We start from the raw sequence: 13,517 nt of genomic DNA on the forward strand, positions 1-13,517 counted from the left end.
GCCTTGTTTTTTAATCCATCCCACCACTCTGTGGTTTTTGATTAGAGAATTATGATTTGATTAGAGAATAAATGGATTCATTTACATGTAGAATGATTATTGATATATAAGGGCTTAATGCTACCATTTTATCACTCATTTTCCGGTTGTTCTGTTTTTCCCTTGTTTCTCATCCTGTGTGTTTCAGACTACCAATTCAGTGTGATGGTTCTCTGTGGTGGTTTTCTCATGATTTATCTTTTGTGCCTCTATTCTGATTATTTGTTTAGTGGTTACCATGAGGTTCGTGTAAAAAATCATGTAAAAAATCTTGTATATGAAATAATCCATTTTCTGATAGCTTCTTATTTCCTCAGTCTAAGCCAATTCCATCCCCTTTCACTTCCCCTTCTAAGTTATTGTTGTCACAAGTTATTCCATCTTGTCTTGTGAATTTGTATTAAAATGATGAGATTATAGTTATTTTTGATGTTTTCCTTCTCTTTATCTTTAATGTTATAATTAAGTGTTTGCTAACCTGTTCTGATAGAGAGCTGCAATTTTCTGATTTTATCTGCCTATGTATGTCTTTGTTCAGGGCTTTGTAAACTGGCTCTTTTGTTTTCAGGTATGAGGGCCTTCTTGAGGATTTCTTTTAGGGAGGTCTTGTGGCAATGAACTCTCTCAGCTTTTGTTTATCTGGGAAAGTTTTTATTTCTCCATCATATCTGAAGGAAATTTTCACTGGATAGAGTATTCTTGGCTGAAAGATTTTGTCTTTCAGAATTTTGAATATATCATTCCACTCTCTCCTAGCCTCTAAGGTTTCTGCTGAGAAATCAGGCTGAAAGCTTGATAGGGGTTCCTTTGTAAATTATTTTCTTATGTCTTTCTGCCCTTAATATTTTCTCTTTGTCATTGACTTTTGCCAGTTTTACTACTATATGTCTTAGAGAAGGTTTTTTTTTTTTTTTCACTGATATAGTTAGGAGTCCTATTAGCTTCTTTTACTTGCATTTCCAGCTCCTTCCCCAGGTTTGGGAAGTTCTCAGCTATTATTTCTTTGAACAAGTTTTCTGCTCCATTCTCCCTTTCTTCTCCCTCTGGAATACCTATAATCCTTATGTTGCATTTCCTAATTGAGTCAGATAGTTCTCAGAGAATTTCCTCATTTCTTTTCAGAATTTGTTCTCTCTCCTCCTCCATCTGAAGTGTTTCTATATTTCTGTCTTCTAGACGGCTAATTCTGTCCTCCATATCAACTCTGTTATTCAAGGACTATAGATTTTTCTTTATCTCATTCATTGTGTTTTTTTTAATCTCTAACATTTATGATTCGTGTTACTTTATAGTTTTAAGTGCTTTTGTGAAGAATTCCCTCTGTTCATTAATTTTGCTGCTGATTTCATTGAACTGTCTATCTGAATTTTCTTGAAACTCTTTGAGTTTTTTATGATAGCTGTCTTGAATACTTTGTCATCTAGATTGTAAATTTCTGTGCCTTCAGGACTGAATTCTGGGTGCTTGTCATTTTCCTTCTTGTCTGGAGTATTAATATATTTCTTCATACTATTTGATGGGATAGATTTGTGCTTTCACATTGGTAGTATTTGGTCACAGATTCCACTTGCTTCCACTGGTGGAGGGGGGGTGGAGGAGGGGTTCGGAGCTGTGTATTCTGAGCCTGCCATGAACCCTGGTGTCTGTACCCGTCCTTTGGCATCTATGCTGACAGGGCCCATCTGTTATTTCCCACTCACAGCTACTGCTTTTCTAATGTGTGCATGGGCACTCTGGCTGATCAGCTGAGATGGGGTGCCAGGCAGAGGTAGGGTGCTTTCTTTTGCCTGTGCAATCCCTGGGGCATTCTAACTCTGCTCTTGCTATCTGCCCTCCTAGGTCACTGGCTTGGTGAAGACACCCCAGCAATAGCTTAGCCTCCTCTGTGTGGAGCTTTCCCATGGGTATGAGGGAACTTGGAGAGAGAAGGCATTCCCACAGAGAGCCACCCCTCCCCCCTCTTTTCTCAGAGCTGTGCATGGTCCTGCACCCTAGATCACTGCTGGGGAGGGAGAGGAGGTCAACTTACCTCCTTCCACTTCCTTCTGGAGTGTCCAGCACCTCCACCTTCAGATGTATGGCTGCATGGGTCTCTCAGACATCTTTTGTATTGTGTGAATGTCTTCTGTTGGTTTATTAATGGCCCTTTCATTGTGTCTTAGGAGGGAGAGTCTAGGGGAAGAGCTCACTCCACCATGATGGTGATGTCATTCGTGATGACCAATATTTTTAATAAGCTAATCTAGAACACATCAGAATTTTAATTATGTGAGTTGCTGCAAAAGAGCCTGTGTGGAGGTTCAGAAATATTATAAACACCAGACCATAGAATAAGAGAACAGGAAGAATTGCTCCATTGATTTTGAACCACAACATCCCTTTCTAACAGTTTGGGGATGGATTTATATGGAGAGAGGAGGAGAAGGAAAAAGAGAAGGGTATAAAAGTTGAGTAAAAGAGAGGATAGTTGCCTGCAGCTCCATTTTATTCCTGATCTATTGATCTTTCTTGTATATTTAAAAAGCTCTTCCTGCCACAGTCTAAATTAAAATAAAATCATTACTTTTATATTATGGAATTTATTTTGTTTGTGCAGAGGAAGCTTATTGGGAAGCAGAGATTTGTGAAATTTATATAGTATTTTATGAATTTTCTAAGAATAAAATAACCTCATGATATTGTGAAGGACTAGCACTGAAGTAATTATCATGGTAGCTACATACCCAGGTTATTCCACACCTTTGAGGGCTCTGAAGAGGTTTAAAGAATGCATCAGCCACACTGATTTTCTTGCCATATTTGGGGCTGCTTGTCATATGAGGCAGCGTGGAGAGTGATGTCAAAGGAAACCTGACAATGTTCTCTCCTATTTAAGAGTAAAAGACTGTTGGCACATATATAAAGTGTGATAAAAAGGAGGGGGAACTTGGCATGTAATTAGGTAGGAATCAGAAGAGAAAAATATGCAACCCTCTCCCCCCTGGGGATAGATAAGATAGTGAAGAATGGTTCAAGGGACAAGAGACATAGTAGTTCTTGATACTACAGTGCATCAATTGCATTAATAAAAAATTCAACAGCTTTTGTGTACTGGAATAAAAGTGATAAGTAGGATAGTCAGAATATCATAGGGAGCAACAGAAGGTTCTTCTGGAATCACACTTATAGGAGAATTTATTGTATGACAACATGACACAATGGGTATAGCTGCCATCAGAAAATTATTCCTACCATAGATTTCAATAGAAAGAAGACCTTTTGACGGCAGTTTAATCAGCAGATATTTGCATTATGAGTAATTCTAATTATAGTATTGTGACAGAAGGTCATAGTGAGAACCGTTCTGGGACATTTTTGCTAATGGGGATCCAAAATAATGATTTGTAAATCTGGTATTAAAGATATCCACAAATTTCTTCCAATTAGAACACAAGGTTTCATTAAACAGTCAAAGTTAAACTATTTGAATTCAGTTAAAATATTTCATATACTTTGAAAAAAGGGAATAACAGTACATAGCAGATATTCAAAACTGTCAACTAGTTTTTGTTTCTTGTGTGTATATTTATAATGATGGGATTCTGTTTCTTCCCTCCTAGGTGTATATAGTCCACCATAGTGATTAATAATTGAGTAGTAGGCGTAAAAGGAGGAAAGATGAAGCAACAGCAGTCATCTTCAGCTGGAGCCCATGACATTCTTTGCTATATAGACTTTGCTTCCTACCACATGTCTACATTCAGCCCCTTATTTGCAATAGGGGTGTAATGACATTCTAAATTTCTAGCAAGTTATGCTGTGAACAAACACTTGAATCTTTACGAAATAATCATAGAAGTAATATTTCTAGGGTATCCTTCTTCATATGAGAGGGGATGTATAAAACCTAATCTTAGACTTTAGACTATAATTCTAAATACTGTCCAGAAGTTTTAACCATCTGCCATATACAGACTAAAAACAAATATGTTTTACCACTGTGAGTATATCTGTGCCCCTTATGGAACTCAGAAGTCCTTTGAAAGCAGGATCATATTTGAATTTCTAAAAAATGTAGTAAGTTAACTTGTTTCCAAATATTTTTGGTATAGATGATGTTTTATTTAAAAGTTTATTTCATCTGATTATAAACATAGTACATATTTCCTGCTATATTCTGAAAATGAAGTGAATTTTTATAACATCTCTGAAATTCAGGCCGGATCCAGAACAAATAGCATTACAGTGAAATTTGCCTACAGATTCTCACTGACTGGTCTAGAAGGACCATATATAATATCCCTAACCAGCTGCAAGGTTCCTAGAGCTTTTGTATTACAATTTTCTTTTTTTTTAATGTGAACATAATAGTTTCTCCACACTTACATTAATTTTTAATCACAATCTCTTAACACTGCTGATTGAATTCCCCATCACTGCTAATGGCCTTTCTTGTAATATTCATTCATTTAAAATATGTATGCTGATGCCATGTCTTATTTTTCAAAGGAAACCTGTTTAAAGCCAAAAGCAAAATAATAGTCACATGAATGTTAGGCCACAGCAGGTTACCATGTGTTTGATCAGCCTTGCCACAAGAAAATCCTTAAAATCTAACTTGAAAAAAATGGCTTCATTAGCATTAAAAAAGCAGAATTATTCATGCCATATTTTTATAGTCTTTAAAACTGAATTTAATTCATAAGCACAATATTATTTCAGATAATTGAACTGGAACAAAACTAGAGAGTAGTCTTATTTTTACATAGGGTCACTTCTCAGGATAATTTATTTAAAATATGAAATTAGGATTTCTGTTATTTTAATAAGGCATGTCTCTATAGCATATAGTTAAGAACCAGTAAGATATTTAGGCAGCTCTCTGCTTACTCATCATATAAAACTAACATAAAAGCTTGGGGAGAAATTAAAGGACAGTTTATGAGATTTTAGGCTGCTATAATAGCTACCAAGTTAGGAAGCTCTAAAAAGGTAACAGTCCTAATAGTTTGGATACATGTTAATTAATCTTGGTTCAAAATGGAAACTGTAGTTTTTCTCTTCACTGGAATCAGTTGCTTATTCTTCAGAAGTTTTATGATTCTAATTGTTATTATGAAATTAACATTAGAATATACCTTTTGGCTGACATTTTTCTCCACTGAATCCGGGACAGCACTTCCATTCCAATGATGTAACAATTTTATGTTGCATCCTGTAGACTGGATTTGATATCTTCTGTGATCTAGAGAGGAGAGAAATTGGGGGAAAATAGATTATTTATTTCACATTAAATTATCAGCTGGAATAATAAATGTAAAGTGTTTGGGACAAAACCTGAAATATAATGAGCATTCTGTCATTATTATTATTATTTTAATCTTCATCATCAAATTATTGTCAAACTTAGATTTCTTTAAATACATTAAAAAAGCACTAGGGGTTATGCTACTTGGTATTTTAAATTTGCATGCATCATTCCATTTTCTAAAGATACTATAGCTTTTCCATTGGTACTGCTCTTCACTAAATCAGTGTTGAAACATTTTAATTCCATTTTTAAAATAGTTTATGGGGATAATTTATTTCAATTCTTATTATTTCATATATTGCTATAGTCAAAAGGACCTGCTTTCCTTCAGATCAATATCAAACAACTTAAAACAAATTGGATATTAGTGATCTAAGTGAAATTATTGTATCCACTATCATTTTCAACCTGGACTTTCTCATCTCCCAAGTTTTTAAATCACACTATCTATTATTTCTCTCATATAGTATTTCTCTCTGAGAGAGAGAAAAAGAGAGAGAGAGGAGAGAAAGGGATCTAACATGAGAAAATATTATTTCTGAGAAGAAACCATGGAAGGGAAATGAAAAAGCTACAACATTTCAACATAACAATCAATATGAATAGTGGATGATACTAAATTGCATGCTCTATGTATGTCATAAATAAATAAATAATCATAAATAAAATATGATTGTATTATTCCTATCCCTATGACTTCAGTATTTAGCTAATGTTTATCAAATGGGCCTATGAAATGGGTCTATTTTATCTTGTTTAATCCTCAAGTTATTTCTATAAAGAAAGCATTCTTATCCTGATTTGCTGATAAGGAGCCCGAGGAACAGAGAGATGGAATAACTTGCGTGAAGTCCCGTATTTCAAAATCATGGAGCTGGGATTTTAACCCATGCTGTGTGGGTTAACCTCCCCTGTTAGTACCTAGAGTTTGTCATACGCAACTATATGGTGACAAGAGTAGTCACTTTCATGGGTGAACCCTCATTATATGGAGGAAATGCATTATAACAGACTGGGCTTTAGGAGACTAGGGTTTTAGATTCTGCTATAACTTGACAGATAATTCAACATGTGTGAGGTTAATCCTCAATTTTAAAATGAGCTATAAGATTACTTCCATTTCTAAAAGTAGGCTAATCATTTATCTGTCTTTATTTCAGTCAATTATATTCAGCAAGTAACTCTGACCAAGGAAATATCATCTTCAGTCCAGTAGCTAAAGCTAAATAGGGAGTGAGGCAGTTTGGAAAAGGACTCTTTAAAGTTTATTAGGGTAAACTCAAGCAGTTAGTTGTATTTTGTTGGGGTCAAAGTTCTTGCTTTGGCAAACTGGATCTCTGGTGTATGTGGCTCAGAGATAACAAAAGAAAAAGTGACAAACATTGCATACATAACTGAAATACTGAATGAATGGAGAGACCCATTCAAACGTAGAGAAAGATAAGAGATGAGACTAAAGGTACACACTTCTGGTTTGTGTAAAGAGAAAAAAAATGCTCACCTTGAACTCAAAAGGGCAGTATGATAGGGGTTACTGTGGTAATATATTCATTACTAAAGAATTAACAATGCATTCTTTGTATCACATGTCGACAAGGAAATTGTCACAAAGGGAGTAAATGCTGAAAGCAGAACTGGAGTTCAGCTCTCCCAAATCCCTAAGATGTGCTTAGCTCTCTGGACCATGAACCTTAGCTATTCCTCAAGGGACTAAGAAACACCTTGATTTTATGTGCCCTTACTGTGCATTGTTCCAGATTGCCAATGTGTCAGATTCACTGACTGAGTTATTTCTATGACAATTTGCATAACATTAGCCATCATGGCCTAAATAACAATTTTCGTTTTTATTACAGGCTCTTCGGAAACACTCCCAGTTGAGTTACTGTGACTGTATGAATTCAAAGAATTTGTCAATTACACAGCCCCACATTTTAGGACAATTATATAGATTTTTAAAAAAACAAAACCAACTACATGAATCATTAAAATAGACATGGGAAGCTGCTTTACTATGCATAATTGAAATTAATGGCTTCCCAAATTATGGACTTCTCTCTGAACTAGTATGAAAGGGAAATTATCAATAAACCTTTAAAACTGTGTATGAATTTCATAAGGAATTAAAGGACAGGATTATTGATCAGGTCATAGAATAAAAGTAATAATAATAGTTAAAGTAGAAACAACCATGACAGTTAACATTTACTGAAGACTCACAAAGTACCAGGCACTAGGCTAAGTATGTTACCACATTATCTCACATATTCTAAAAACAACCAGATGAGCCAAGCATTATTGGTCTCTGCATTTTAACTTACTCAAGAGCACACATCTTGTTTTATGTGATGACTCTTTCTGACCCTGTTATACACATGTACCTGGGATGATTAACTTTCTCTATATCTTCCAGGCCATACATGACATGATTATGATGCAAGCAGTGCCTATTTTTAAGAAACATTACATACCTCTGAGGACAAGATCCACTGTTCCAGCCACAGGGCCCTCTCCCACTTGGAACATAAGTGACTTGGTTGTCCAGTATCACTGTGGGAGATAATCTGGTATGCACATAAGCACACCAATTCCTAAGGAAAGGATAATTTTTGTTAGAAAAAAATTATCAAGAAGAATTCTTTTCATGAAAGTTATTTTCGTAGACCTGTATCTACTCTGGCCAGTATTGTAGATCAGACATCTTGCAAAATTGATACCCAGCTTTAAAATGTCTAGAGATGAGGAAAAGTACACTTGTTACTGCATTTCTGTACTCATGGAAAATAAAGAAACACTACAAGATCAAAGTAAATTAAGAACAGATCAGAGCTAAAACACAGAACCTATATTGTTTTGCTGTAAGCTAAGTCAAAATCCAAGATTGCCCTTAGGGCAAATATCAATATTAGCACTGAGACAGGAGGACTCAGATGCAGGCCCACTGCTTCTATGGAACAAGGTGCAGTATGACAAAGCAAATAAAGAAAGAAAGAAATGGTGTAAGGATCAGAAAAGAGGAGAGAAATAACTGTTTTTAGCAGCAGATGTTATGATTGTGAATAAAGAAAACATGTAAATGATTATAATTAATTAGAGAGTTCAGCAATATCATTAAGATCAATATAATTTTTTTAATTAATAAAAAAAGTTTAGCAACATGGATAAGATCAGTTACAGTTTGATGTACCAAAAACAAATTTTTAAAAAATACTATTTACAGTAGCAAAAATAATATGATAGTCTTGTTAAATCCAACAAAAGAAGAGTAAGATTTAATATATAAAATTTTAGAGCTTTATTGAAAGGCTTGAGAGAAAATCCAATAAATCACATTAATTTATAGGAAGAGCCAATGTGATTCTTGAAAGAAAAGAAACACGTCATGTGAACTACACATTCAATATAGTTTTCTTCCTGGAAATAATTTTCAAACTACATCACAGAGGAGTGGACCCCAAAGAGGGAGAACACTGGGTGAAGGAAACAGAGACCGGAGTTTGGGGCTGCTGAGGTGGTTAGAATATGTGGGAAAGGTTAATGAAGTGAGGGGGCTGGACAGAGATATCGTTTTAAAAGTCAACATAGGAGTCCCTTTGAATCTTGGGCTGAATAATATGTTGTGCTTACAAAGAATGAGTCTTTGCATGGCTGGCAGAGGACAAGTATTGGGAAGATGCATGAGCTGAATAGAGATCCCAGAAATCACCCAACAGTGGAGGATTCTGACCAGCAAGAGAGGAGAGTTCTTATTAAACACTTGGCATTTATCTGAAACCCGAGAATGAGGTTTCATCCAATAGGGGAAGGCTAACATAGACACATTCTAACAAAACCTTAAAAAAAGATCCTTCACATAATTAACTCCACACCAGAACAGAAGTCAATGTCTTTTAATGAAAGACAACATAATCCAGGCTCTCTAATAAAGCATCCGCAATGCCCAGCATAAAAGACAAACAAAAAAACTAGACATGTGAAGTGGTAGGAAAATAGTACAAATACATAGGTAAATCAAGTAGATAGAAAAACAAAACAAAACAGAAATGACATAGATCTTGAATTAGCGACCAGTGACTTTAAAATAGTTATTGTAAATCTGTCCAAGATTATAAAGGAAAAAATGAGCATAGTGAATAAACTGATGGGAAATCTAAAAAAAAATCATTAAAAAGAACAAAAACATATGATATATGATTTAAAAATTGGATAGGCTTAACAGAAGTTTGGACACTGTAGAAATGAAGATCAATGAACTCAAAGGTAGGGCAAAAGAAACCATCCAAACTGAAATACAGAGGGAAAAGTATTAAAACATAAATGAATAGAAACTCAAGTCGTCTAAAATATATCTAGTTAGAGTTCTAGAGGAGAGGAGAGAGAGCTCAAGATAGAATAAATATTCAAAGAAATAAGGGCTGAAATTTTTAAAAATTTGATGAAAGAAGCTCAACGAATTCCAAGAGGATAAACACAAAGTAAAACCTCACTTAAGCACATCATAGACATATTCCAGAAAACAGAAAAAAAGAAAAGCAGACAGACATTAAGCAAATTAGGAAGTGAAGGGAACTACATCAACTTGATAAAGGACATCTATGAAAACCCACAGCTAACATTGTACTAAATAGTGAAAGAATGAAAACTTTCCCTTGAGATCAAGAGCAAAACAAGAATGCCTACTCTTGTAACTGCTATTTAACATTTTACTGGAGATTCTAGTCAGGGCCATTGAGGAAGAGAAAGAAATAAAAGGCATTCATAATGGAAAGGAAGACGTAAAACTATATTTATATATACGTATTCACAGATACAGATTTCTTGTATGTAGAAAATTCTTAGAAATCCACAAAACACCACAAAAGCAAATAAGCAAGTACAGCAATGTTGCAATATACAAGAAGCAATTGTATTTCTACACACTAGCAATGAACTATTGAAAAATGAAATTAAGAAAACAATTCGTTGTACAATAGCATCAAAAATAATCATATGCTCAGAAACAAATTTAACAAAAAAAGGGCAAAAATTACAAAACGTCATTGAAAGAAATTAAAAGCTGTGTAAATAAGTGGAAAATGTTCATAGATTGGAGGATTTAATATTATTAAAATGGCAATACTCCCCAAATTCATCTACAGCTTCAATTGATATCCCAATCAAAATCTCAGTTGCCTTTTTTGCAGAAATTTAAAGCTATTCTTGAAATTCATATGGAAATGCATGGAACTCAGAATAGCCAAAGAAACATTGGGGGGAAAAAATGGAGGACTCGGCACTTAAACTGCCAATTTTAAAGCTTACTAAAACGCTACTTAACTGGCATAATGATAGAGATATAGATCATTGAAATAGAATTTACAGTCCAGAAATAAGCCTTTATATTTATGATCAATTGCTTTTTGACAAGGGTACCAAGCAATTCAATGGGGAAAAAAATACTTTTCTCTACAAATGATGGAACTGGATAGTGACATGCAAACGAATGAAGTTGGACTCCTATCTCATACTAGATACAAAATTAACTGAAAAATGGATCAAAGACTTAAAAATAAGAGCTAAAACTATGAAGTTCGTAGAAGAAACTAGAGGCATATATCTGCGTGACCTTGGATTATCATGCCAGTGTAATAACGCAAGAAAGAAAAATAGTCACAGAGACTGGACATTAATAAGTAAAATTATATTTATTGTCAGAAAGCATGAGTTTTATGTGAAAGATAATAATGAATCTACGAAAAAGAAACCCCCCCTATAGGAGGTAGTAAGTGAACTTAGCAAGATAAATTGTACTTTTACGTACTAACTAAAATACTTGAATATATACAGTTTAAGGATTTTTGGTTCATGTAAAGACACCACAAGGAACTTGAAAAGAGAAGCTACAAATTAAGAGAAAATATTTGGCACGTATGAAAAGGTTTAGTATCCAGGATTTATAACAAATTCTTACCAATAAGTGAGATAAAGACAAGAAAACAACAGAAAAATGGACAAACAACTTGAACAAGTATTTTGTACAAGAGGAACTACTAATGGCCATTGAACATATAAAAAGAAGGTCAATTTTGTTAGTATCAAGAAAATCCAAACAAAGATTACAATGGAATAATATTTTATACCCCAAATAAGTAAGCATCGAGAATTTGACAATCTCAAATGTTTAGAGGATAGGGAGAATTGGAATCTCTTATATACTGTTAGGGAAACTCTAAATTGGTACAAACACTTTGTAAAACAATTTGTTAGTAGCATGTGCAATTGAACATTCATATGCTCTCTGACCCAGTGGTTACACTTGTAGATACATACTTTAGAGAAATTATTGTACATGTGTACCAGGAATCATGTACTTGAATATTTATAGCAGCAAGCGTTATTCATAATTACCAAAATCTGAAAGTAACTCAAACGTCCATTTATTATAGAATGGAGAAATACATTCTGAAATATTTACATAGTGGACATTATTCATCAATAAAAAAGAATGAACTGTAATATCATCCAATAACCCAAATTTAACTCGTAACAAACTTATATGATGAAAGCAAGTTACAGAAGATATTTAATATGATGCATTTTTCCTATATAAAGCTAAAAACTAAAAGTCAATGATATATTGTTTAGGGACACATGTATACATGGTAAAAATATACTTAACAATGCATCTTTTTTGTATAATTTAATACAGTATATTTTAAATATAGTATAATTTAATATATTATGATTAAGAAAAAGTAAATAAATCCTGTCTTATGAATTCAGCTGACTTGCTGTTCTGATCTCCATGTCTTATCAGTTAGACCATATTGTATCCATAACTTTTCTCAACCCAGTTTTTAAAAAACTTCGTTTAGATCTATCCATGTATGCTTATTTTCTTCGACATAAGATAGTATAGGAATATGAATTACCATGCTTTCATGAAGCTGAGAAACTTTAACAGCATCAAAATCATTTGCCACGGAAATATCGTGATCAGACAAAAACAGCCTTTATTTAAGTGTCTATTTTTAGATGACGTTCTGGTAGAAGCCATTCAAAATGATCAAGATACTGAAAGATATTCTTTACCTCAAGGAATTTTAAGTTGAAAATACACATTAATGCTACGAATGGAATTGTTGGGAATAGAGATTTAAATATTAACTATTAGATAAGTGTGAACACAGGAAAGGGTAACTATTTGAAATTGCATAAAAAATAAATAATTAAACACAAATCGCATGAGAAGGTAAATTATCTAACACAGATGAGTGAAACCTAGTTGCTATAGGTAGAAGTCTAACAAATGTTTTTATTGGGTTTGTAATATGTGACATGACTTACTTCTCTGATTTTTAAATGCAGACAGTAGAATACATAAACACTGTCAAGGAAAAGAAGGATCAGCCTCATTTCTGGTTGCAATACCAGTTATTCTATCATAAAAGATCCTATACCAAACTATAGAAAGCCCTTAATAACTATAGGTTAATTGACTGATTAGATTATATTATGATTTTTTTGTTGTTGTTTTCCTTGCTTTTCTATTTCTATCATTTTTTTCTGATGGTGAATATGTGTCTCGTTAAGTTTAATTTATAATCTTCCCTCTTATTTGTGATTGAGGTTTTTTGGGGGGTAGTGGAGGGTGGGAATGATTTGGAAAATATAGTATTGAAGGAAATGTTGTATGACTGTAAAATCAAATCACTACAAGTTCAAATCAGTATGAGATGTATGCCTCTAAATCAGTAGAATGTAAGAAATCTATTAGGCTTAAAAATAAAAAAAGTAATAACGCAAAAATCAACTTAAATGTTAAAGGACCAAAGAGGGAACACATTTTTTCCCAGAGTAGAGCCACTGAAGTCAGTAAACGTCTGCTTTGGAATATTAGGCTTCTCAGGACCAAATGTCCTTTTACAAATAAAGCTGACTCAGTCATTCATCCATCTAAGACAGATAAATTGAACCCCATGCAGCTTATTGTACAAAGTTCTTTTGAATGAGATGTTTAAAAATTCGGTTACGTAAAGACATAAAAAGACACTCTGGCACATTTTGTTAAAGAATGGTGATACTTGAGGCAAAAATAAAGTGAAATAAAGAACCAGCAAAAGCAGGAAATAAAGATTTAAAATTAAGAGGACCACACTAAAGTGATATTTAAAAAAATTAATTAGATTCCTCATGCAAATTCACTGGT

At 33.7% G+C, this 13,517-nt stretch overlaps 1 protein-coding gene across 1 annotated transcript in view; it reads right to left on the minus strand.

Annotated features, from left to right (window-relative positions):
• MMRN1 (multimerin 1) overlaps positions 1-13,517 on the minus strand; it is a 66,204-nt gene that overhangs the window by 34,516 nt on the left and 18,171 nt on the right. The window contains exons 3-4 of the mRNA XM_070505364.1: positions 7,801-7,920; positions 5,157-5,263 (exon numbers count right to left, since the gene is read on the minus strand). Coding sequence (XP_070361465.1) covers positions 5,157-5,263; positions 7,801-7,920 — 227 coding nt within the window. The remainder of the gene's footprint in view (positions 1-5,156; positions 5,264-7,800; positions 7,921-13,517) is intronic.

The sequence above is a fragment of the Equus asinus genome, chromosome 3 (assembly GCF_041296235.1).
Source record: "Equus asinus isolate D_3611 breed Donkey chromosome 3, EquAss-T2T_v2, whole genome shotgun sequence".
Lineage (NCBI taxonomy): Eukaryota > Metazoa > Chordata > Mammalia > Perissodactyla > Equidae > Equus > Equus asinus.